The sequence below is a fragment of the Odontesthes bonariensis genome, chromosome 21 (assembly GCF_027942865.1).
Source record: "Odontesthes bonariensis isolate fOdoBon6 chromosome 21, fOdoBon6.hap1, whole genome shotgun sequence".
Lineage (NCBI taxonomy): Eukaryota > Metazoa > Chordata > Actinopteri > Atheriniformes > Atherinopsidae > Odontesthes > Odontesthes bonariensis.
Window position 1 is genome coordinate 29,898,207 of NC_134526.1, and position 26,946 is coordinate 29,925,152.

General features: G+C 43.0%; 2 protein-coding genes across 2 annotated transcripts; both read left to right on the top strand.

Annotated features, from left to right (window-relative positions):
- The first annotated feature begins 1,765 nt into the window (after window positions 1-1,765).
- LOC142371497 (transmembrane protein 238) lies at window positions 1,766-4,920 on the top strand. Its single transcript, XM_075454174.1, has 2 exons — window positions 1,766-2,389; window positions 4,355-4,920. The coding sequence occupies exon 1, from the start codon at window positions 1,845-1,847 to the stop codon at window positions 2,376-2,378; it is 534 nt and encodes a 177-aa protein (XP_075310289.1). The 5' UTR covers window positions 1,766-1,844; the 3' UTR covers window positions 2,379-2,389; window positions 4,355-4,920.
- Window positions 4,921-8,577: 3,657 nt separating this feature from the next.
- On the top strand, window positions 8,578-26,929 carry rrn3 (RRN3 homolog, RNA polymerase I transcription factor). Its single transcript, XM_075454269.1, has 17 exons — window positions 8,578-8,963; window positions 9,648-9,704; window positions 9,797-9,886; window positions 10,081-10,210; window positions 10,335-10,394; window positions 10,557-10,620; window positions 19,686-19,755; window positions 19,885-19,983; window positions 20,328-20,423; window positions 22,965-23,088; window positions 23,374-23,504; window positions 23,740-23,870; window positions 23,985-24,172; window positions 24,260-24,368; window positions 24,740-24,892; window positions 25,915-25,999; window positions 26,280-26,929. Exons 1-17 carry the CDS (start codon window positions 8,865-8,867, stop codon window positions 26,427-26,429), a joined length of 1,836 nt encoding a protein of 611 aa, XP_075310384.1. The 5' UTR covers window positions 8,578-8,864; the 3' UTR covers window positions 26,430-26,929.
- The last annotated feature ends 17 nt before the right edge of the window (window positions 26,930-26,946 follow it).

A 26,946-nucleotide genomic window follows, 5' to 3' on the forward strand; every position in this document is an offset into this window, starting at 1 on the left:
CAAAATCAACATGTAATACATTTCTTTAGTGACCTGCTCCAGTACTGCTGTGTATTACTGTCACCAAGAATGTGCATATATATATATTTAAAAGCCAAGTACATTTGAAAATACAGAAATTTTCCAATTGTAAGGGGAATGTTCTCATTTGCTTTGAATTGATATTTATGAATGAATTCATAAGGCTAAAATGCACAATCCGATTTTAATGTTCCTTTTTCAAGTCAACTATAGTCCTTGAATGCCAAAAACTTTGAAGTTCAAAGATGATCTTAGTTTGAGGAAGGGCCAATAATTGTTCACGGTATTAAGCTGTTTACTGTGTGAATTAATGAATGAAATCCTGGAGATGTGGTCACATAAATTCTGACATCCATGAACAGAGTAACACTTGCTTTCAATAAGAAAATGAATTACATTTTCCAAAGAGATAGATCGTTAGAATGAGCTATATCGCTATTATCAATATGCTAATATAAATATATTTATGGAAAAACTAATTCTCATTTGGAATGTTTTATCACTGTTTGCAAAGTAAAGGCTGCTCTAGTGTCAGTGTGTCACGCAGGCCTCCAGTTTGCACAGTGTTGACAGCTGCATTTTGGACCTGGACAGCCTCTGGAAGCAGTCAGAATGTGGGAAATCCTGCTGCAGATCCGTTAAATTAACATGCTGCTGGTGTACACACCGCATATGGTGAAGCTCAAACCATCAAGACAGGAAATGGTGGCCAAGCAAGTGGAGTGAGACGGTATACACCACTGTAACAGGCCTAATTTGCTGCTTTAGTGCAGAGAACAAACACCAGCAGGTGGTGTCTTTGCTCAGCTCAGCTGCAGAGTCATTAAATGTGTTTGCTCATTCTCTCTGTCATCACAGGTTACCCTGCCTATATTGTATTTTACACTTACTAAAGGCCTAAATTTTCCAACAGTATTTGCAGCTTGTGTTAGATGTTTTCCAAGCCATTTCCAGCCATGCATGAGGCAGACATCTCTTAAGTCAATTTACCAAGGAGAACACTTGGGCCAGGTTAATTGACTGTCAAAGATTGTGAGGCCAATACACACACACACATATATATATATATATATATACATATATATATATATATATATATGAAGAGTTGGGACACTGTGGAGCAAGGTAAACTGTTAAAGAAGGAAAGACGAAAATGGAGTTGGAGTATATTTGAAGTCGAGATTGATGGGTGCAGGGGGATCTCTGTTGGGTTCTGATAGGAGCGGTGGTCCAGCAGCAGTTTGTATTTAATAGTAGATTAATAAAATCAGTTTTTCCATAATGTTACTTGCTGGTAGTTATTGTGAGCTTGGCCATGGAAATATAGGCTACTTGGAGCAAAGTGTCCGGCTTAAAAAAGTTGTGAAAGAGTTCTGTTTCTGAGCACGAGCACTTTCATACATGTTGTGGCTTTTATTTGTGTTGTGTGTATCAAATAACAGCATTTCAAAACAAGTTGGGGGATTCTATACAACTTTTTATCAGTTGTAGAAAAAGAGTTGTAAGAAACCTTGTTTTCTGAAAGCCTCAGGTACTTACACAGTAGGCCCAATGCCTGCTGCCCACTGCAGGCCTGTCATTTTAAATCCTGGAACAGTGCTTGGCCGTTCCACAAAGTGTAATAATTCACCAGGCTGGCAGGCAGGTGCCTGCGGGCGGCCCCTCCTCCGGTGAGCTCCACGCCCTCCTCCGTGAGGTGAACCTCCGCAGGTTGACCTGAGCGGGACGCAGCGCCACACCTGGCTCACCTTACAGCCGCGCTCGCGCTCACACTCCATGCCGCGACACAAAGGCTCCGGGAGGTAGACGCTTGTTCCTGAAACATGGAGCCAGAGTACCGGGGTCTGGGTCGCTGTGTCTGCTGTTTCTGGCTTGCAGTTGCCTTTGACATTGTGGGACTGGCCGTACTTCTCATCGGTGTGTTTGCGAACGTGTTTTTCTATGACCTGCTCATCTACGCGGGCGCCATCGTCATCTTCTTTAGCCTCATCTGGTGGGTGTTCTGGTACTCTGGGAACATCGAGGTGCCGCCGGCAGAGCTGGAGGATGATGTGGGACTCCTGAAGAAGAAGAAAGGCGCTTTGAGTGGCATCGGCGGCGTAGTGAGAAGCTTCTCAGGCCGCGTATCCAGCGGCATAAGAAACTCATTCCGCAGAAACGGAGGACCCGCCGGCAGCCGAGCGAGTCGCGCGCAGAGGTCATCAGCTGAGCCACCGGTGTCCTCACAGTCTGCTCAGGTCACCGTTGCCATGGCAACGATGCCCAGGCTGGAAAACACCTCACGACCTGCTGTTTCCCAACAGTCAGGCTATGACGTGGAGATGCCGCCCACAGCCACGGAGACTTCACCCACATAGCACGTGGACAGGTGAGTTCCAGAGGCCTCCTCACTGTAATACTCTGGTTCCAAAGGCCTCCTCACTGTAATACTCTAGTTCCAAAGGCCTCCTCACTGTCAGATTCTAGTTCCAAAGGCCTCCTCACTGTAATATTCTAGTTCCAATGGCCTCCTCACTGTCAGATTCTAATTCCAAAGGCCACCTCACTGTAAGATTCTGGTTCCAAAGGCCACCTCACTGTAAGATTCTGGTTCCAAAGGCCTCCTCACTGTAATATTCTAGTTCCAAAGGCCTCCTCGCTGTAAGATTCTAGTTCCAAAGGCCTCCTCAATGTAATATTCTAGTTCCAAAGGCCTCCTCACTGTAATATTCTAGTTCCAAAGGCCTCCTCACTGTAAGATTCTGGTTCCAAAGGCCTCCTCACTGTAAGATTCTGGTTCCAAAGGCCTCCTCACTGTAATATTCTAGTTCCAAAGGCCGCCTCACTGTAATATTCTAGTTCCAGAGGCCTCCTCACTGTAATATTCTGGTTCCAAAGGCCTCCTCACTGTAAGATTCTGGTTCCAAAGGCCTCCTCACTGTAATATTCTAGTTCCAAAGGCCACCTCACTGTAATATTCTAGTTCCAAAGGCCTCCTCACTGTAATATTCTAGTTCCAGAGGCCTCCTCACTGTAATATTCTAGTTCCAGAGGCCTCCTCACTGTAATATTCTGGTTCCAAAGGCCTCCTCACTGTAAGATTCTGGTTCCAAAGGCCTCCTCACTGTAATATTCTAGTTCCAAAGGCCACCTCACTGTAATATTCTAGTTCCAAAGGCCTCCTCACTGTAATATTCTAGTTCCAAAGGCCTCCTCACTGTAATATTCTAGTTCCAGAGGCCTCCTCACTGTAATATTCTAGTTCCAAAGGCCTCCTCACTGTAATATTCTAGTTCCAGAGGCCTCCTCACTGTAATATTCTGGTTCCAAAGGCCTCCTCACTGTAAGATTCTGGTTCCAAAGGCCTCCTCACTGTAATATTCTAGTTCCAAAGGCCACCTCACTGTAATATTCTAGTTCCAAAGGCCTCCTCACTGTAATATTCTAGTTCCAAAGGCCTCCTCACTGTAATATTCTAGTTCCAGAGGCCTCCTCACTGTAATATTCTAGTTCCAAAGGCCTCCTCACTGTAATATTCTAGTTCCAAAGGCCTCCTGAAAAGGCAAAGGCAGCCTGAAAAGCTGCTTTGATGGAAGGGTAGCACAGGCCCTCTGCTGAAGCACTAACCAAAGAGAGGCTCGGGACCTGAAGTAAACCCTCTCTCATTTCAAAAACTGAAGTCTAGTTGATGCAGTGTATGATTAAAAAGGTGTGTGTTGCAGCAATAGTACCGAACCTTTCCCCCCTTGCATGTTTTACCAGATGTGGACAATCAAGACATTTAAACCCATAATGGTGCTAAATGCTGTTGTACTGTGACATCAAAAGGCCAGTGAGGGTACAGAGGAGTGTAAAAGTATTAAACCTGAGGAGTGTCCAAAATATATTGAAAAGATTACATCCGACCACTCAGTGATTAGTAAGTTTTATCGAATGTAAAATGCCTTGAATGTATTGCCTTTGAGTTGGGATTCCTAAGGTTCAGTCACATAAACGGGCTTCATGTCATACTGTATATTAATTAGTTATTCCAGAGCTATGGAACATGTTTTGCATTTATGAGTGTGTGTACAACTTTGTTTCCTGTCAGTCTGATGCTGTTTAAATGTGGAACTAAAAGAACTTCCTTAAACTGTATGGCAGTAAAATTCTCTTATCGCTGGATAACCATTAACCACAGTTGTGTGCTCAGTGAAAAACAAGCTCCTAGTTTAAACCTGAAACTTCCCTAATGACCTTATCATCCCTGGACTAACTGAAAAATGTCGAATTAAAAACACATTGAAATGACGTTCTCGTCAGTATATGTCAATACTTAATCAATGATGATGTTCCATTCATTTTTCCCCCACAGATGACCGGGTCCTCGCAGTTCCTGGCCCACAAATGTTTATAGCTGACTCCAGTGAATACTATTACATTTTTTCTTTCTTTTTTATTTTCAAGGAAGAAAATGTTAGTGCATTTCATATCTGCAAAAGTGTAACGAGTTATTTACCTTTCCCTGATAAAGTGATGGAGTCATGAATTTGAACATTTTTACATTAAAGTTAAAGAAACTGACAGCTTGTAAAGATCTGAAGCAGACCAAAGATGTAAGAGAGGCCGGTTTTTTCATTTTCTTTTCAACCAACAGATATTTGTATTGTAAGTTTGCCTTTTTGTATGAACTGAACAGACTGTAAACATGTACAATGTCCTGTGTGGACAGCATTTTTACGTCAAAGTTAAAGCCGTTTTTTAATGATTGTAATATGTTGATGAGGACTGTTGTGAGACAAAATGTGATTGAACTGATGTTTTATAGAGTGCATTTAATTTATTGTCAGGTCTCTTATGAAATAAATCAATGATGATTTAAATCAATGTAAATGAAATCATGCATTTCTGTAATATGAATTAAAAATCCTTTTTATTTCATATGGAGTGATCTGAGGCAGATTACATCATAACCCATCACTTATTGTAATGTTGAAACTGACTTATTTTAGTGAATATATTTTAGATTTTTTATTTTTATTTTTTTAATATTCAGGAACCGGCAAGAATAGGTGAGGTCATGTGACATGTGTTTAATGTTGGTTTGGTTTAAATGATAAAAAACATTGAAAATGAGCTCATGAGCTAAGCTTTTCATTTCTAGATGTTTATGTTGGAGATTTTTGTTAACAGAATTACTGATATTTATATGCAGTAGAGGTTATATGAGACTACAGGTGCCAGCTCTCCATTCAGTATCAATCACAGTGTAACATGGGTGAGAATTAGTTCTACAGGTTATACTGTGCTCTAGAACAATACCAAACAACCTCACTGTCATACAAACTGGATGACTTTCCCTTTGATTTCTGACCTTAACATCCTTCCATTTCAAAATTTCATCAATTTTACTTGAATGTATTAAGCATCAAAATCCAACCAAAAGGACTTAAAGGGGAACTCCGGGGCATTTGAAGCGCAATCCCATTGCTAGAGGTTGTCAAATACTGATAGTAGGACACAGACAGGTGCAAATCGGCGCTCCCTGTGCGGAGATCGCGCTGTTCGCGCAGCCTGTCATGCGAGGCTAATACGTGGTGGCTAAGGGGCAAGTGCTAACCCTTCCACGTAAAACAACAACTTGCACACAGCAGAAACGTCACACCACTTTATAAACCATCCGACAATAAAGTCACAAGCCTTACCATCAAAACCAAATGCATGGTTCTCACATTACTGGCATGGGGACGTTACAAAACAACTTTATAAACAGCATGTAACTCATCGGTTGTCGGTATGCTCGCGGTTGTTGGGCTTTCACATGCGCAAGCATAACGACAAGAGGTAAGTGACATGCTGTTTGTAAAGCGGATGTGGGAAGCGTGATTCGCGAGCTAGAGCCTCGCGAGAGTACCTCGGCGCATAACCTACGTCCTTTCTAAACATTACTGATTGGTTAAGTGAACTCCAATGAATTTAAGTTGCTGAGTAAGGTCCCACCTTCCATGGAAACGGATTCCTCTTGGGTTTTTCCAGACTGTTTGACGGAGTCAACAGTCGGCTTTCGCCCAGGCTACATGAGAATGGAACAGGTGTAGCTGGTGATTGGTGTCCTTGTTCACACCCACTGTGATAACAAGCATTAGTGCGTAACCTTTGGACCCAGCTCATTTTATGATACTGCAGCAGTAGCCAGGAGTCAATTATAGGGTGGATTTGTGTGCATACTCGCCAATGAGCATTCCCTTTTTTACTTGCTGTCCTTCTGTGTGTGTGTGTGTGTGTGTGTGTGTGTGACTGTGCGTTAAAGGAGGGTTGTGGCTCCATGAGGTTCCTGTTGGAAAAAAAAAATCACTTCCTGACTAAAGCTGTATTCTGCCTACTTTTCTTCAACCACTCACACTTCACAGAAGTCTATACAATTATTTGCAGCATTGAAGGTGGAGAAAAAATGGAGACATCAAATATAACAGAAAGAGGTTTTTCTGACATAGCTGTCAAATAAAAGAATATGCTGTGCAGCGACTTTTGCTGGACTTTGTTGGTGAGTAGTTAGTAGTAGTTTTGACAGACTCAGTTTCACCTGGATGTAGGCCCCGCCCCGAGCACATGTACAGATTATGGCTAAAGGACGGCCACATTATCAGTAATGATCTCCTTGGTTGGCTATAAAAACAAACATTCCTGTTATTATTACATTTATTTATCGCAAACCGTGGCCATAAAAAAGTTGCACATGCTAAGCAACAATAGTCAGATAGGTTGTATCACTGAAAACACAAAGGATGATTGTTACTAAGGGGTCCATAATGTTAGGAAAACATCAACCATACCATTGCACCTCCACCAACCAGCCTCCACAAGGCACGTTGGGTCCATGTATTCCTACTGTTGATGACTTCTGGTCGCCTCAGTAGAAATTCATTTATCAGCCTATGCTCTTAGTTCTAGTTAATCTCTGTTTTCCACACAAGTCACAGATCACACATAAGGGTTTGATGAATATGAAATGATCATAATTTAAGTGCAAATGACAATAAAATCATCACATCTAAATAGATTAATTGACGGAATAAATGAATGAACTCCAACAAGTATGCTCTCTCCATCCACTTCTCATTAATTAAGTCTGTTCGGTTGCAAATTTGATTCTATGCTCATTTCAGTACTGCCCTAGCCTGGCGACGCCATCCTACGTACTTCCGTCCAAAGATTTTGGCTCCGCACATAGTCTGGCCAAATCCCCCTCCCTCGGTTCGCTCAGTGTTTTGCCAATCAGCAAACAGTTGCGAGTGGTGACGCAGAACTCACGCGCGGAGTCCATTGTAGTCCATATAATTGTAGTTCAACCGCAGCGGAAATAAACATGGCGACGGAAGAATGCTAGAAGCTATCCATGAAGTTGTCTCAACTCTGGAGAGCATTACACAATTAAAACAAGAGCAAGAGGAATGCCTCGTCAATTTTGTTAGTGGCAATGATGTCGTAGCTCTCCTTCCAACTGGCTTTGGGAAAAGTTTGATTTATCAAATGGTACCGGTATAATGAAAGCGGATGTGGGAAGCGTGATTCGCGGGCTAGAGCCTCGCGAGAGTAAGCATGAACCTCGGCGCATGACCTAAGTCCTTTCTAAACATTACTGATTGGTTAAGGGAACTCCAATGAATTTAAGTTGCTGAGTAAGGTCCCACCCTCCATGGAAACAGATTCCTCTTGGGTTTTTCCAGACTGTTTGACGGAGTCAACAGTCGACTTTCGCCCAGGCGAGTACTGCCCTGCTCTTAGTCAGACCTAAACATCTACTGACCTCTTATTGTACAGGGCCAGTTTGTCATAGATGTGACAAAGAGGTAGGAAATCCCAGGCAAGTTGACAAAACGCACAATTATCTTGCAATTAATCAAGACTGATATAGAATCTCTTTCAGGCATCCCCTAGCTTTTTTAAATGCGTCAAATCAAATAATTTTATTGGACTCACACAATGCCTCAATTGCTGCAATTTGACAGCTTTTGTAGCTGTGGTTTGAAAATGTCACTTTGGCGCCTCCCAGTGGTGATATCAAGCAACCGCGGCATGTTGGAAAACAATAACAAATATAAAGTATAAAATATTTGATATTTTAGCACCATCATATTTTAGATAACTGTTCTCTGGTAGGTGCATATGTGGTCTGTGAAATCAGCGGAAATAAGTTCAAATCTATGGTTACAATCTAATGTTTTTTTAAATCAGCTGTCAATCTTGTCCTGCACAGCATCATTTTAAGAAAAACTCACAACGTGTAATACATGTCTGAGAAGCCCTACTTCTGATTTGCAGCTGTTCGAGTTTTGTAATTGTCTGTGCAATTTCCCAAGATCTGTCCACTACAACATTTGCTTTTTCTTTTATTCGGTTTATAGAAACGTGTAATGCTTAGTTTTGTATTTGTTGGAATTTAAACTAAATTAGTAGTAACTTAAGAATTATGAGATTGTATTTTGCAGAAATACAGCTTTTTGAAAGGATCTGGAAGCTTTTAGACAAAAGTGCATTTCCAAAGGAAGGAACCGGAACCATAAGAGTTGCTCTTGTGGGAAGACTTTGATTGTGACACTCGTGTCGCACGCAAACACTTCCTTAAACACGGTTCCCTTCCTCTGGGAAATAGAGTTGTCCCACGCGCCCATCTGTTGCCTGTGCAATCTGAAGTTTATTTTCCTAAAATGTGAAACGTTTTTCCAAGTCGGTTCACATTCCTCTGGGTTATTTTACCTTTACAGTGCATCGATACAACCGACATGGATTCTCCTCCATAGCTCGAACTTTGAGCTTAAGGACAGCTAAGGTAGCTCAACAGAAAAAGGAATAATAAGCCACTGTTTTTGTCACGAGCGCAGTGAATGATGGAGATAGACGGCCGGGACTTTATGAACACTCCTCCCATGAAGACTGTGAGGTTCGGAGGCAGCGTGGCGGAGACTTTACAGAAACACAAACGGGTGAGTGGCTCCGTGGTGTTTGTGTAGCTGTACCGGAAGGTGCGCAATTGACCGGGCTCTGTACAGATTAGTTGGCAACACGCATACATTTGATCCATCTTTGTCGTGTATAGAACCATTACTGCAAATGTTTGAGTTTGAGTTTATTTATTTAAAGCAGGGACAATACATATTAATGAACATATACATGTAAATATGCAAGATTATAGCCAATGGCTAATTTCCATCTTTAGTCCCTTCGGCAGATTGATGTCAACAACATAGGATAGTAAAATCAATAAAAACAACAGTAACAACAATTAGAATAGTTAGCCTTCATGGCCAGTGTGAAAAGAGGGAATAATTACAGAGAGAGAAAACACAATAGGACAGAAAATAAAAAATAAAAGCGAGAACAATGAATAGTTTAGTGGATCATAAAACACATATACATGTTTAGGCAGGATTGTGGCAACAGGGCTGTTCCTCCAATAGCCGAGCTTTAAGATGTTTGGTAAAAGAGGTCAGAGTCGGGAGTTCACGTATTGTGTGTGGTATTGAATTGCCCATGGCTGTCCCTGCTCCTGGTGTTTCTTTCACTTTCAAGAAAAAAAAAAAGCTTGAGTCCGGATCTGTCCATGCAAAACTGTAGTTGTGCTTATAAAACTATGTAATCTGATAAGCTGTTTCTCTTATCGTTTGAAGGGAGATTCCAGTGATTATGAACTGCTGAGACATCAGCTCGCTGATCCTGAGATAAAGGTACAGCAGAGCATCAGTGCGTATGAGCTCACACGTGTCATGAAGTGAATACTTTGTTTTTCACTGCTCTCTCTCTGTCTCTCCACTCACAGGATGCTCAGATCATTAACTGGCTTCAGGAGTTTCGGAGTTGTGTGACCCAGCTGACGAAAGACCACGAACAGCTCATTTATATAATACTGGTGAGAATACTTTATTCATTATTTATTTATATTAGGTTGAGATGCTCTTACTTTTGTTATTCATAGAGCAAAAGTTGCTGCAGTGGAGGTCAAACCCCTATGAGATGTGTTTGGGTGACACGTCATAGGCAGAGTAATAATCAGATTGTACGGACATGCTGAAAGTCTTTACTGTTTGTGTGTTTGCATTCCAGAGGCTCCCATGGGTTGGCCGGAGCCACGCTGTGGTGGAGGAGTACATGGCCTTCCTCGGTAACCTCGTGTCGGCACAGACGGTCTACTTGTGTTCCTGCCTCAAGATGGTGGTTTCCCACTTTACTCCCAGTATGTTGCCCTTGATTTGGGTTCAGTAGTCAGATTCTCTGAATGAAATTTGAATTTAAGCTGGTCGCAGCTGTGTTGTAGTGAGTAATGTTTTTTTTTAAATTTTATCATTGCCCATTTTTAGAGAGAGTAACCATCTGTGAAGGAGGAGTGGATTTCTCTGATTCAGACGATGAAGACGAGAGTAAGCTTTTTTTTTTTCTATGTAATTCTATTGTCCCTTAAAATGTTTGGGTCAAATATCATTGTTGCTGTTCAGCAGCATTTAAGAATAGCTTTCATGATTCTCATTTGTTCTCTGCTTAAAAACAGACAAATGAACTAAGTGTTTTTCCTCCGATTTAAGATCTCCCCAGAAACTTTGATCAGTGTCACCAAGCGCTGCAGATCATCAGCAGATATGTTCCTTCGTAAGTCACTCACTGTTTTCCACTATTTCTTTCCTATTGTCTTGATTGTTTACCTCCAAAGCTGGTAGGGCTGCCCCTGAGTAAGACCTGCCCGGGTCCATTACCAGTCACAATTTACTGCATAGAATCACCTAGAGTTTTGTGTCCCACACAATGTTAGCTACATGTTGCATTTTATTTTTTGTTTTATATAATTTTTTGTTCTTTCTTCTAAGCACCCACAAAAAAATGTAGCAATGTATTGCACAAAACTCTGTTGCTTTCTGCATAAGATGGACTCTCTGCCATTCGCTGCTCATAGCACAGAGAGGGAGGCTTGGCATCTGTGCATTAGTTTCAAGTTTATTTGTCATATGCATGAAAACACAGGGTCAACAATGCAATTACTGTAGCGATCGTGAATCATACAGGTAGCGGTACCCATATTGACCAAATAAATGTGGCAGCTGACTATAGGAACATCTTCAGTGAGTGGCAGAATAGACGAGGAGCACTGTGACAGCTGACGAGGCTGTGAACGTTAGCTTCAAATGTATTAATAAGTGAAAATACTCTGCTCAAAAAAGGGAACACCTAAACAACACAATGTAACTCCAAGTCAATCCCACTTCTGTGAAATCAACCTGTCCAGTTAGGAAGCAACACTGATTGTGATTCAGTTTCACCTGCTGTTGTGCAAATGGAACAGACAACAGGTGGAAATGAGAGGAAATTAGCAAGACAACCCCTATAAAGGAGTGGTTTTGTAGATGGTGACCACTGACCATTTCTCTGTTCTCATCCTTTCTGGCTGATGTTTTGGTCACTTTTGCATTTTGTCAGTGCTCTCACCCCCAGAGGTAGCATGAGGCGGTGTCTACATCCCACAGAAGGTGCTCAGGTAGTGCAGCTCATCCAGGATGGCACATCCACCTGAGCTGTGGCAGAAGGTTTGCTGTCTCTCTCGGCACAGTGATCAGAGCATGGAGGAGATACCAGGAGACATGGAGGGGGCAGTAGGAGGGCAACAACCCATCAGTAGGACCGCTACCTCCTCCTTTGTGCAAGGAGGAACAGGAGGAGCCCTGCCAGAGCCCTGCAGAATGACCTCCAGCAGGCCACTAATATGCATGTTTCTGCTCAAGCTGTCAGAAACAGACTCCATTAAGGGTGGTGTGAGGGCCCGACGTCCACAAGTGGAGCTTGTGCTTACAGTCCAACACCGTGCAGGGCAATTGGCATTTGCCAGAGAGCACCAAGATTGGCCATTGGCGCCCTGTGCTCTTCATGGATGAGAGCAGGTTCACACTGAGCACATGTGACAGATATGACAGAGTCTGGAGACACCATGGAGAACGTTCTGCTGCCTGCAGCATCCTCCAGCATGACCGGTTTGGCGGTGGGTCAGTAATGGTGTGGGGAGGCATTTCTTTGGAAGGCCGCACAGCCCTCCATGTGCCAGCCAGAGATACCCTGACTGCCATTAGGTACCGGGATGAGATCCTCAGACCCATTGTGAGCCCATATGCTGGTGCAGTGGGCCCTGGGTTCCTTCTGATGCATGACAATGCCAGACTTCATGTGGCTGAAGTGTGTCAGCAGTTCCTGCATGATGAAGGCATTGATGCTATGGACCGGCCTGCCCGTTCTAGAATGCGCTGCTGAGGGTGGCAGCACGTTGGAGTAGCTCTGTACCTCACATTGAGATTTATTATTTTTTCTAAATTTCATTCCTGTTTTTTCTTGGAAGAAATTGCATTTTTTGGACAACTGTTCCTTCCTGCCTTGGATGCTGTGCAGCTGGATTGATTTTTCCCAATACTTTTGTATATTTTGCTCTTTTGTTATGATGCATAACCATAGCAACAGGGTGGTTTACAACAGGGAGCAGCTGATTAACATTGGAAAAGCAGAAATAATTCGACAACTGAAGCCAGAAATCCCACTGGAATTGAAAAGGAGGCGTCGTGGATGCAGAGCAGGAGCAAAGAGGAGAGAAAGAAAGAAGAAGTTCAAACCATCTCTGCCATCCGTCATCATGGGCAATGTAAGATCGTTAGCTAACAAGTTGGATGAACTTCTAGCCTTGACAAGGACTCAGCAAGAATATCGGGAATGTAGCATTATGTGTTTTACTGAGACATGGCTGCAGGATCATATCCCCGACTCCAGCGTCTCTCTGCCGGGCTTCCTGACTGTACGAGCAGATCGAGATTTAAAGAGTAGCAGGAAAAGGAAAGGGGGTGGATTGGCAGTGCTTGTCAACAACAGATGGTGTCACCCAGGACATGTTACTGTGAAGAGTCGTCTCTGCAGTCCTGACATTGAACTATTGGCAGTAAGTTTTCGTCCATATTATTTGCCAAGAGAGTTCACCAGTGTTGTTTTGGTGGCTGTTTACATTCCACCCTCAGCTGTTGCCGACACCGCATGTGATGTCATCAGTTCCGTTGTTGCTAAGATACAGACACAACACCCCAATTCTTTTGTGGCAATATCTGGTGATTTTAATCATGCCTCACTCTCTGCTACACTGCCAACTTTTCAACAGTTTGTCAGCTGCTCTACCAGAGAAAACAAGACATTGGATTTGTTTTACACAAATGTCAAGGATTCATACATTTCCAAATCAAGACCTCCCCTGGGTAAATCAGATCACAACCTTGTTTTTCTCTGTTCAGCATATAAACCCCTTGTCCAGAGACTACCTGTCACAAAAAGAACTGTTAGAAAGTGGTCACAGGAAGCTGAAGAAGCCTTACAGGGTTGTTTTGATGCAACTGATTGGATTTCTCTTTGTAAGCCACATGGAGAGGACATCAATGCCATGACTGAGTGTGTGACTGACTATATAAACTTCTGTGTGGACAACACGATCCCCACCAGAACAGTGAGATGCTTCCCTAATAACAAACCCTGGATCACCAGTGAGCTAAAGGAACTATTGAACAAGAAAAAAAGAGCCTTTAGGGAGCAAGACAGGGAGTTACTGAGGAGTATACAGAAGCAGCTCAAAGTCAAGATCAGAGAGAGCAAGGAGGTGTATAGAAAGAAGCTTGAGAGTAAACTGCAGAGGAACAATATCAGAGATGTGTGGTCAGGAATGAAGAAGATCACAGGCCTCAAGCAGAGGGAGGATCGGATGGATGGAAGTCTGGACAGCAAATGAGCTGAACACATTCTTCAACAGGTTCAGTTCAGGAACAAGCTCACCATCCTCCCCTCCTGTTCCCAGCCAAAGAGACATCCCACCCTCCTCTGATCCACAGCTTTCCTGTAACATCTCCACCTCCACCTCAGTCATGGATTCTTCTGCTTCCACTAGTTTGTCTTCAACCCAATCAGGAGATGCTGCTGTCCCCTTTGCCTCCCCCTCCCACTTTTCTGTTTCTAGAAGTCAGGTGAAGAGGCAGTTGGAGAGACTGAACTGGAACAAGGCTGCAGGTCCAGATGGTGTCAGCCCCCGAGTCCTGAAGGCCTGTGCAGAGCAGCTCTGTGGGATTCTGCAACACCTTTTCAACCTCAGCTTGACCCAAGAGAAGGTACCACTGTTGTGGAAGACATCCTGTCTGGTTCCGGTACCAAAGAAAACTCACCCTTCAGACATCAATGACTACAGACCTGTTGCCCTGACATCCCACATCATGAAGGTCCTGGAGAGACTCCTGTTGACCCACCTGTGTAAGCAAACCAGCTCATATCAGGACCCCCTGTAGTTTGCTTATCGCCATGGAGTTGGAGTTGAAGACGCTATCATACACCTGCTTCAACAAACCCACTGTCATCTGGACAAAGCAGACAGCACTGTGAGGATCATGTTCTTTGATTTCTCCAGTGCATTTAACACAATTCAGCCTGATCTGCTTCGTCTGAAACTCCAGAAGACTCAGGTGGAGGCCTCAACAATCACCTGGATTAATGACTACCTGACAAACAGACCACAGTTTGTCAGACTGAAGAATTGTGTGTCTAACCAGGTGATCAGCAGCACAGGAGCACCACAGGGGACTGTACTCTCACCATTCCTTTTCACTCTGTACACTTCAGACTTCCAGTACAAGTCAGACTCCTGTCATCTACAGAAATATTCAGATGACTCTGCAGTTGTCGGGTGTATCAGAGATGGACAAGAAGCTGAGTACAGAGAGCTGGTGGACCGCTTTGTGGCATGGTGTGGGAACAATCATCTCATCTTGAATGTTAACAAAACAAAGGAGATGATTGTAGATTTCAGGAGAAACAGGGTCAGATCAAACTCTGTTTCCATCATGGGAGAAGAAGTGGAGGTGGTTGAGGAATATAAATACCTTGGTGTTCATGTGGACAACAGACTGGACTGGAGACACAACAGTGAAGCCATCTACAAGAAAGGACAGAGCAGACTGTACTTCTTGAGGTAGCTAAGGTCCTTCAAGGTTTGCAACAAGATGTTGCAGATCTTTTACAAGTCTGTTGTTGAGAGCGTCATTTCCTCTTGCATCATCTGTTGGGGCAGCAGCATCAGAACCAGGGACCTAAAAAGACTCAATAATATAATCATTTTGATTCACATTGATAATTTTTATGTTATTTTGTTCTCAAGGCATTTAGCTTCCAAGAGTCACCTACTGCCTGGAATAGACCCACAAGTCAACAGCAAGTTGAAGGAGAGGTGCTGTAATCAGACAAGATCAAGACTCAGAAAGAGGTGGAGAAAGTCTAAACTGAGGCTACGTGCCCACGACAACGGTAACGACAGATAAACGCAGAACATTTCGACAGATGTGCCTATCTTGCACACGGCGACGGCGTTTTTAGGAGTTCAAAACGGAGAAAACGCAAACGCCCTCCAGAGTGGAGATCTTGAAAACGATCCAACCTCTCGTCGCCGTAGGAACAGTTCAAAACGCAGAAGTGCGTTTTTTCCACACGTTAAGTGGGTAGTTCTCCATTAACGACTCACATATCTCACTATATTTATTTTGGACACTCTCCCAATCCACATTATCCACTGCCTTCCTGGCTTTGTAGTTCAGTGTCGTGTTCAGGAGCAACTGGACCTCATCATCTGTCCAAACAAAGTTTGAAGGCGTACTGTTGTTGCCGCCGCGCTTCGCCATTTTCTTCCAACTGACGCGGAGGAAGTAGCCACAAAACAGGCATTTCTCATATTTATTAATATATATATAACTCGTATAACAATACCAAAGGTATTGTTGCTACTGCCACCTACTTCCGGGGCGTGCATACTACATCGGCAAACTGCGAGTTTTATACGTTTTCCCTGTTCCCATGGGTAGACAGATATCCACCCCAAGACGCTCGTGAGAACGCAGATAAATTGTGGAGGAAAAAAACGGACATCTGCGTTTATGCTTCAGAGCGTTGTCGTGGGCACGTAGCCTAATTCTTCCCTCGAACCTCAAGAGGAATGTAAGATCACTAGCAAATCAAATGGATGAGCTCGGAGCGCTCTTAAGTAAACAGCAGGAATATCGAGAAGGCAGTATTATGTGTTTCAGACATTGCTTTAGGAGCACATACTGGACCTTTCTGCCTTTCAGACATCAGAAGGAGTCGCAAAAGCAAAGGGGGAAATATTGTAATCCTGGAAATGTCACTTGAGTTTATTTGTGTTCTTCTGTTAGTGGTGTACATCTTACCCAGCATCACAGCTGACACCTTGTGACATCATCAGCTCAGTCATTATTAGTTTACCAACGCAACGATTCAATGCACTCATGGTGATCTCTGGATATTTCCACCATGTCTCTCAGTTTGTCAGCTGCTCCACCAAAGAAAATAAAAAGTTGGAGTTATTCTGTAATGTGAGAGATGCATACAACTCGCCTACCTGTCATCCATTAGAAAAGTCCAACCACAACGGATGCTTTGAGGGTGCAGACTGGAGTGCACCCTGTGAGTCATGAAAATGACATCAGTGCCATGGCTTTGTGAGTTATAGATTACATTAACCTTTGTGTGGATAATACAGTATAATCGGAGGCAGTTGGATAGCCTGCACCAGAGTAAGACTGCAGGTCCTGATAATTTCACACCGGGTCCCAGGGGCCTTCACATAACAGCTTTGTGAGATTCAACAGCACCTTTTTGACCTTAGCCTGAACCAGAAGAAAGTTCTAGTGCAGTAATAGACATCCTGCCTTTTTCCCATCAGCCCTCAGTGACTATAGACCAGTTGCCCTAATATCCCACATCATGAAAATTCTAGAGAGACTGCTTTTTGGCTGCTTCATGGTACCTTTCAAGACTGTAGTTTGGTTATTGTCTCGAGGTTAGGGTTGAAGATGCCACCGTCTTTGTGCTTCAACAAGCCCAGTCTCATGTGGACAAAGCAGGCACCACTGTGAGGATTGTGTTCTTGGATTTCTCCAGTGCTTTAAATACAATTAAGCCTGCATTGTTAGAACCTCATGAGATTAGAGGTGGGTGTCTCCACTCAATTAACCGAGCCTTGAATATTTTTTACCTTGTGTGTCAGGGTAAGTAGTGAGCAAGTAGTCTTGCTAGATATTGACTGTCAAAGCCGCAAAATGTTTTGGCTCCTTGCATCTGTTTACGTCTTTCCATATGCTTATATATACTGTACACTGATACAACTGCATTCTCAATTAAGATTCTCTGAGCAAATTAAGGGGTTTTGGTCGGGCAAAATCCTGGTTTTATTCAATTCAATCCAGTTTTATTTCATTTAATCACAACAAACATCATCTGCACTTTGTGGATACAGTTCAATTCAAGCCAGTTGGAGTCAAATTCATTGGATTACAAGCATAATCCAGTCAAATCAAATTAGATTCCAAATTGGTTGAATTCATACAGTGCTAAAAAAAGAGTAAGGAAAGAGAAAGGAAAGCAACAGAAACTTCTCTTCAATTCAATCTCCCATCTTTTCTTTCTTTTGGAAAGAAAAAAACTCCCTTTTAACAGGAAGAAACCTCGCCCGGACATTTATTTATTAATTTTATCAGCACAGTATCACATGACACTTCGGCCATCCACATAGACAATGTCTTTCCTGTGCTTTTGACTATATTCGCATTTACAATAACCAGTCACAGAGAATGTTATAGACAAAAATGTGTTGAATGTTTTCTCACACAGAAAACAGCTTCTTGATGCACCACAAGGACAAAACTGCACAAATTCAAGAAGCTCGTAGGTGCTGCTGCTGCTTTCTTTCTGTGCAGCTGACGGAGCCGATTGAACCCAAATAGGTTCCTGAAGTGAGAGAAATCGCTCATCTTAGCTGGTCATCTTAGCTGTCTGCAGTCAGCCGAACAAGCTGACGGAGACCAGTGAATGTGTCTCATTAACGCTTCAATACGATTCATTAATCCGTGACCCATTTATAAAGTCATTTTCTTACTCTACTTACGGTTCGCTCTCAGAGCACATCGCTCTCACCCTTCAATCAAAACACATGGGCGAATGTGTTTTAAGCATCTCGTTTCTCAGGATTTAGTGTGTGTTTTGTTTTTTTAATTCAAGTATTATTAGAATTATTTTTATGTCGATTGACACGACATTCCACAGATCTGAAAGCAAATAATAAAATACATTTTGTTATACTTACTTTAACTGTTTATGTTTTCTTGTAATTTAGTTTCTGTAACGACGTCACTCAGTACAGACATGATCTCCATCACTTATCACGAGCACGTCATTCACGCTGTAGGTTTTCGTTATTTCTGTCTTTCTTTATGAATACAGTTCTTGTGCTATGCATTCTGGTAATGTCTCAGTCCTGGTTCTGTTGGACCTCAGCGCTGCGTTTGATACTGTAGATCACAGAATCCTGTTGCACAGGCTGGAAAACTGGGTTGGACTTTCTGGAGCGGTCCTTAACTGGTTCAGGTCCGACTTAGAAGGCCGGAGTTATTTTGTTACAATTGGCAGCTATGAATCTGAGCGAGTGGCCATGACTTGTGGAGTCCCCCAGGGGTCAATTCTTGGACCTCTTCTGTTTAACTTGTATATGCTCCTTTTGGGTCAGATATTGCAGAACTTTAACATCAATTATCACAGTTATGCAGACGATACACAACTTTATGTGTCCCTGTCACCGGACGACTGCAGCCCAGCAGACGTACTGTGTCAGTGTCTGGAGGAAGTAAACACCTGGATGAGAGAGAATTTTCTACAATTAAATGAAGACAAAACTGAGATCATTCTGTTTGGGAGCAAAGAGAAGAGGGTCAGCGTTGGTAAATATCTTGAGACTCGGGCCCTTACAATCACTGACCAAGTTCGTAACCTCGGAGTGTTGATAGAATCAGATCTGACTTTCAGCAGCCACATCAAAGCTGTCACCAAGGCAGCTTTTTACCATCTCAGAAACATCAACAGAATTAAAGGTTTCCTCTCCCAAAAAGACCAGGAGAAACTCATCCATGCATTCATCTCCAGTAGACTCCATTACTGTAATGGTCTTTTAACTGGACTTCCCAAAAAGAGCATTAAACATCTGCAGCTTATCCAGAACGCTGCTGCTAGAGTTTTAACCCGGACTAAGAGATCTGAACACATCACAGCAGATTTAAAATCTTTACACTGGCTTCCAGTCAGTCACAGAATAGATTTTAAAAGCCTGCTGATGGTTTACAAATCCCAGAACGGTTTAGGCCCAAAATACATCTGTGATATGTTCAGAGAATATAAACCCAGCAGAGCTCTTAGATCCAAGGACTCAGGTCAGCTGGTCCAGTCCAGAGTTCAGACTAAACATGGAGAAGCAGCATTTAGCTGTTATGCTGCAAACAAGTGGAACAAACTGCCAGTGGAGATTAAACTGTCACCAAATGTAGACATTTTTAAATCCAGGTTAAAAACATTTATTTTCTCATGTCTCTATGCATGAAATATCTTTTAACTTATCTAGACTGTTGCTTGTTTTTAAATTCATTTAAATTATTTTATTTGTTTCTCTTTATATTCTTTTATGTATTTTTAATGCTTCTTCCACTCCCTGCTGCAATGCTTTTATTTTATGTAAAGCACTTTGAATTGTTAGTACATGAAATGTGCAATACAAATACATTTGATTTGATTTGATTTGATTTATCTATTGTCCTTTTTGTTTTTAGCACAAGTCGCTTTCTCATGCCCATCCTGCAAGACAACTTCCCTTTTGTACAAAAATCCTCCAGAACTCTGGTAAGAGACAACTGAGGCCCTATTAACACCTTGTATTACCATGCGATTGAGAAAAATCCATGGATCTCTGGGATCTGGGCTTTTATGAACATTGATATTTTGATGATTGTGATTTGCTGTGGTTTACAGGAGTGTTACGTCCACAATCTCCTGAGAGTGACGGTGTACGTACCATCCATCCGTCGAGATGTGCTGGAGGTGATCGTTGGAAAGTTGCTCAAACTTGATGTACGTTGTATGGCTCCATATAGTACTACTAAAACCCAACTGCTCCAGATTATTTAACCAGTAAACTCTCCAGGTGGTGGATATGTTCTCTTTGAGGGTTGTTGGCAAAATGTATTATTGAATATCCACACACACTATTGAGATATTTGTTGCAGAAAGATATGTCCGATTCCAGATTTTATACATGAAAGTCTTCATATTCACATTTTTTATTTTCGTTTGATCAAAACACTTGTTCACATCTTGTAGTTGCACGGGATCACATATGACACATGATGTCTCCAACAAATAGCTGGTGTGACATGCAAGTCTTCATATGTTTAACTGTGAGTGGTGTATTTCAGGTGAGTGTATCCCGGACAGACATCGAGGAGGTCGAGGAGACCGCAGCGCAGAACCAGAGGGCGGAGGAGCAGCCTGAGGAGGGACTCTTTGACATGGTAACAGCTGGAACATTCTCTGTTGGAAAGTTTCACAAGATATCGGCGAGATATAGTCAGGCTCACCTCAATGCATAGCAGAGGCTCTGAAACCAAGGTCCTTAGACTTAGACAGACTATATTGTCATTCAGAAGCACATTTGCAATGTACATTTGAACGAGACTTCGTTGCAAGACTCCAAGAAAACAGAAGACCGTAAAACAGTAGAAATATAAAGTAGAAAAAAATATCAAAAGAAATAGAAACCGAATAAAAAATCTGACTTATTTACAGAAATAAAATAAATACACAGTCTGAGGAGTGCAATAGAGTTCACAGTGTCCATGTAAGGTGACTCGTGTCATATATACCAGAGGAGGAGGGGGGGTTATTGGGAGTTTAGCAGTCTTGTGATGTGGGGGATGAAGCTGTTGTGGAATCTGGCTGTTCTGCTTTTGATGCTGCTGAATCTCTTACCAGAGGGCAGCATGGAAAACAGTCCGTAATGGGGGTGGGAGGGGTCTTTGAGTCCTGAAGAGAATCTGGACTTTATCCCACTCTCAAGTTGCACTGGGTTAAAGACTGTAGGTGAACATGGGCTTATTTGTTGTCCCCTGTCTGTGCACTCTAGCGTTTTTAGTTTTCCCTGGTGGACAAGTGGGTAGCATCCCTGTGCCTTTTGGTTAGGGGTCTGACTGCCGCTTATGTGCCTAACAGTGCAGAGTACCCAGCTGTCTTGGAGTCTCTTGTGGGTTGTGGGAAGTTGCGCAGCCTAGGGATTCCATTGTCCCACTGGAGGGGTGAGATTGGGAGGAATAGCGTGCCCGATCTGAACCCAAGTGGTGTATTACTGTTGGACTTTGCTAGTCATAGTTTGTGCACAACAAAAACCATGTTCATGCATTGGAATGTCCATATGTGCACCTAGCACCAGGACACCCTAGGTGGCAGATTCATGGTCGATTTTGTAATCGTGTCATGAGAACTAAGACCATGTGCCTGGTACACTCGGGTGAAGAGAGGAGCTGAGCTGTCAATTGATCACCACATGGTGGCTATGGATAAAGTAGCGGGGCAGAATACTGAACCCAAGTGTCAAGTGAGGGTGTGACGAGAAAGTCTGGCAGAGACCCCAGTCAGATCTTCAATTTCCATCTCCGTCAGAGCTTCTCCCACATTCTACAGGAGTCTGCATGGGCCGTGTCCCGGGCCTTCACTTCACCGGCAGCTGCACAGAGCTGCCGCAGTAAGGTGGTTGGTGTTTGTTACGGTAGCCACCTTTGAACCCAATAGTGAACACTTCAGGTGATTTAGCTTTGGGCTGAAAAAGGGAGTCCTACAGAACTTGTGGGAATGCTGAAGCAACTCACATGATCCAACAGGCCAAGCAGAATGTGGCATGAGCAGTTTCGGAAAACAAAAGTTTTGGGAAGAGTTCATTGTCTCCATTGTCGCTCCCTCAGGTCTTCCTCCTCCCTCCACCTTTCTGTGCCCTCTGCCCGTCTAAGCACCATGGGGAGCGGCGCTTTCAGTCGCTCTGCTCCCCAACTCTGGAACTCACTTCCCACCAGACATCCGCAGCATTAGTTGTTTTCACACTGAGATCCGCTACCATCGTGGGTCCAAATTGCCACTTCATCCCGCGTTGAGCAATGTGAAAGCTTGGCGTATTAGGTGACCCGTGTCGCCTGAAGCCGAGTTCCGGGGGCGTTGCCTAGTGGCAGAGCGTCACACGAAACACATAAAATGATGGGCGTGTACAATGACGTAGGCACAACCCATGCGTGGAACTTCTTTCTCATGGCCTTTAGTTTGTTGGTCTCCTGCGTCTTGCTGCGTGAGAAACCACGCTCTGTCGTCTTTCTCGCCAGCCCTTCCAGCAGAGGTCCATCTTTCACCGTCCCCGACATGTGGCGGTAAATAACGTCCTCTGCTCGGAGGCTGAGGAGCTCGCGGACCTCCTTTAAAACCTCTTTTAAACTCCTCACGTCACGCCACGCCCACGTCCATCCCGCGTCAATTGCTTTCACATCAAATTCGGCTCAGCAAAAAGACTAGGGTCCGACGTGGGTCGAATGGCGAATCGAGTTGACACCCCAGCCCGGATCGTCAGTGTGAAAGGAATGGCGGACACGCTAAATTCGCGAATTAAACGCGGGTTCTTCCTCAGTGTGAAAGGGGCTATTGACTCTCACCAGTTTAAAGCTGCATTCTCCCTCTAGCCTCATTGCTCTTTTTAACTTATTTTATTTTTTGTGTTTTTAATCTGTTGTAAAGTGTCCTTGAGTGTTAAGAAAGGCGCTATTTTAAAAAAATAAAATGTATTATTATTGTTATTATTATTATAAGTTGTGTGGGTTTTTGAAACAAATTAAAGAAAAGTTTGTTGTAGATGCTTAGATAAATGTTATTCACACAGAAATAGTAGCACTCTGCACTTGATGAAAGTATAAAAAATTGAAGCTTTCATAGTTAGATCAGTGTCAGTGACACTCCCCCTGCTTTCCATCTTTATTAATTCAAATGAAGACATTCTCAGTTCCCTGTATGTGTGTGTTCAGGATGAGGACGTGTCAGCTGATCGGCCCACCAGGGCCGATGTGATGGTCCATCCAGTGGCTGAGAGACTGGACACTCTCATGGCTGTGCTCATGGCTTACATCAGGGACGTCTGCTATGTCAACGGTAGATGATCAGCAGCTCTTAATAGTCCTTAACCTTTCATCAAGAAATTGAAGTGTGTCTCTGCAGTAACTCAAACTGCAAACATTTTCTGCGGATGACAATCTTCCGTCACTTGCATCCTTTGCTTAGCTCACTTTGAAAATATCAGCTGGTCTGAAGGAAACGTGTCAACATCAGCAGCTGAGCGATTTGAACCTGTTTTCATCCTTGTAAATTGAACATTTTTTCCGCTGTAAAGTGTGTCATCCTGTTATCGGGTCTTTAGTGTTATGTCCTCTCTTGCAGGCTCATTTCATGTGGAAAGGACGAAGGAGCTGTACAAAGATTTGTTGAGTGTGTTCGACAAGCTCATTCTGCCTACACATGCTTCCTCTCATGTCCAGTACACAGTTTTTTACCTCTGCAGCTTCAAACTGGTCAGTGTTTCACACAATGCCTTTATTATGTAATGTGAGCATCATTTGCCTTTCACAGCTATCTGCCCAGCTCCACTGCATGTGACGTCACTCACTAAATTAAAGAAATAACTAATGATCGATACTCAGCAGACATTCTTTTGTTTTTCTTAGGTATGTCTAAATATGATGAATTTAAATGAACTTAAGCACAAATGTGAGATATGTAGTGAATAAGCTGTATTGTATACCTCAGGCCCTGGCAGAGGCCTACCTGGATCACTTGTGGAAGATTCTACAGAACCCCTCTCAGCCTGCCATCCTCCGCCAGGCCGCCGCTGGATATCTGGGAAGCTTTCTTGCCCGAGCTAAGTTCATTCCCGTGCTGTGAGTAGATGTGTAGTTTCTGCTTAATGAAAACACGAGAGGCAGCTGAAGCTAAAGTGTGTCTCTGAGCTGTTGTGGTAATCCAGAGTCTACTCTGTCCTCCATGTCCTCCAGTACTGTGCGGGCATGTCTGGACTTGCTTATCTCTTGGATTCATTGCTACATTGACAGCCAGGACAAAGATGGCAAACAAGTGTGCTGTGACATCAGCCTGCATGGCCCCTTCTATGCGGCCTGCCAGGCCGTCTTCTACACGCTCGTGTTCAGACACAGAGCCATGCTGGAGGCCAACATGAAGAAAGGTCAGCCACCAGCCTCTACAGTGTTTCTAGTCTGCTTTTCAAAATGGAAAACTGAGTCCAGAGTGTGTCTCTTTGTGTTTGCATCAGGCCTGGAGTACATGCAGAGTCTGAATTTGGAGCGGATTGTGATGTGTCAGCTGAACCCTCTCAAAGTGTGCCTGTCCTCAGTCACCAGCATGTTTGCCGCCATCACCAGGTACACACATCCTGTTCTGCTCCGTCAGTGGCTCAGCTCATCCAGACCGACACTGGGCATCTTACATGTTAAACTTTGGATTTCAATAATTTGATTTGAATGTCTAACCAGTGTCTAACCTAACAACTGGTGTCAGCTGAATGCAATGAAAGCATTAATCAGTGTTATTCAATCTATTCATGTTTCCAATAATTGACATATCTCTGGCATTATTAGAATAATTCTGATGTAGCAAAGGGTTTCATGAACATTTATTTCCTTTAAACGGAGCTGGCGTAAGTTTCTTTTATGAGACATCTAGTCATCAGTTGACATAAACCAGAGCTCCGTGTCAACAGTGTTTTTCACTCCTGCTGGTGGTTTTGTTGCAGAAAGTATCAAGTGGTGTTCTGCTACAGCATCATAGAGAGGAATAACCGGAATGTGCTACCGGTGGTCCGCAGCTCAGGAGGAGGAGACGGGGTGACCACCAACACCAACCCACTGGACAGCTTCTTCCCCTTTGACCCTTACCTCCTCAAGAAGTACGTGACAACTGGTTCTCTGTGATCACATGTTTGTTGCTCAAATATCCAACATGTATGGTCTGTCCTTTGTCTAACCAACAGCAGTCACAGTTGATACTTAAATATGACATAACTAGGGCTGGGCAAGTTAACTCGTTGTTATCGCGTTAACTTGTTTATTATTTAACGCCGATAAATATTTTATCGCGCATTAACGCAGGTTTTATTATTGTAAAAGTCTGTTGCTGTCTGCTGCTGAACTGGAAAAGAAAGTAATCGGCGGATCCACCAAACATGGAGAAGGGTACGGAACTTTTACTCGGCCATTTTCATTTTAAAGTTCTTCCAGACGGCGGAGTCGACACAACCAGTCATCTGTAAACACTGCCAAGTTGAATAGTCTTCTCAGCGTAGTAGTTCCAGTCTAAAATATCACTTAAAGGCAAAACACACAACTGATAGCAGCAAGTCATTCAAGGAAACAGACAGTGGAGCGAGGCTTCTACATAAAAACTACAGAAAGATGCTGATGTTAAAAGTGTGTTTGCACAACAAATGTTATGGCACTTTCATTCATATGGCAGCACATTTAATATAAAACTAAATGCTACAAGCTATACACTACTTTTGAATTCATTTTTGGATTTTGCGTACAAATGCGATTAATCAGGGAAATCATGTGATTAATTAGATTCAAAATCGTTGCCCAGCCCTAGACATAAGTGCATCTGGACAGGAGCACCTGAAGGATGTGACTTCACCGTCAATTGAAACTAAGTTTTTATTGGGTTGAAAGCATGAGGAATGAATGTGTTGTGGTCATTTTTCCACATGCTATCAAAATGGTTTGGAATATCAAGATTTTTCAAAGTATTGTAGAAAATAGAAATTCCAACATTGTAACAGCAAACTGACTTCCAATGTTCATGAAACAGTGAGTGGAAGCAGACATTAATTTAGTTTCCTGTCTGGATAGGACAAAACTTTACCGTGTGTGTGTGTGTGTGTGTGTGTGTGTGTGTGTGTGTGTGTGTTTACAGGTCTGGTCACCTGATCGAGCCACTGTACCAGGTCTGGGATGAACTAGCAGACGTAGAACTGCTTCCCACCAGAACAGACCAACGGGTGAGATAGGGGAAGCTTCAAAGGTCTTCTTTGAGGCCTTTATTGATTGTTGAGGTGCCAAAAATGTAGAGATGCATATCAGATTTTTAAAAAAGAAAAGAGTTATGGTTTCCAACTTATCATTGCTATTTGTGATTATCTTGTAATTGATCATTTTAGAAAATATTAGAAAATGCCCTCAATAATGATCACAAAACAGAATAAAATGACATGTAATCATTTTAAGCCGGGCGGTGGTTGTTGATTCTTTTTTTTTTTTTTTTCTTTTTTTTTTCTTTAGGGCTCCAAGGAGGACGAGGATGACTTCCTGTGCGGGGACACGCCAAAGACTGAGGGCATCCTGGGAATGACACCCAGCTCCTACGATTCAAACATCTGCAGTCCAAGTAGCGTGGGCTCACCCCCCATCGCCCGCCACCGGCCCTTCTAGTGACAGATCATTGTCATGGACTGTTATGTTTTGATAAATCAGCTTGGTTTTAACCAGAAGCACTTTCTCTGAGACACCTTTTCTTTGCTCAGAGAGAGCGAGATAAAGCAGCCTCAGGCTGCATGAACATTAACCTGCACAGTAACTCATTCTCTAAAAGTCCACATTATATCTTGAGCCTACGGACTTCAACTGTGGAACACATCAGCCAGGCCCACCTTATATAAGACTGATGTCTGCTCATCGAAGAATATTCTAATGTGTTGCTCAGACTTTTTAACACTGTTAATTACAGTAAAAGGCCATGATGGCATGTGCAAAACCGTTTAAATCATTAAGAGAGCCCTCAAACTCCTGATGATCACACCCAAGTTTAATTTCTGAGAAGGTGTTTAGTTTTAAATGAACAGGTCAACACTGTACACAACTTTTTTTTTTCTGTTTCTATTTCTGTATAGACAAAAATGCAACTTCAATAAAACTGAGGTGCTGTTCCGTCATAGCTGTACTTGTTTAT

Excerpts from the sequence above, each read along its gene's own strand:
- LOC142371497 (XM_075454174.1), top strand. The coding sequence starts at position 1,845 with ATGGAGCCAGAGTACCGGGGTCTGGGTCGCTGTGTCTGCTGTTTCTGG.
- rrn3 (XM_075454269.1), top strand. The coding sequence starts at position 8,865 with ATGATGGAGATAGACGGCCGGGACTTTATGAACACTCCTCCCATGAAG. Across the intron at positions 9,887-10,080 it reads AGCTCATTTATATAATACTG|AGGCTCCCATGGGTTGGCCG; the intron begins GTGAGAATACTT and ends TTTGCATTCCAG. Across the intron at positions 10,621-19,685 it reads ATCAGCAGATATGTTCCTTC|CACAAGTCGCTTTCTCATGC; the intron begins GTAAGTCACTCA and ends TTTTGTTTTTAG.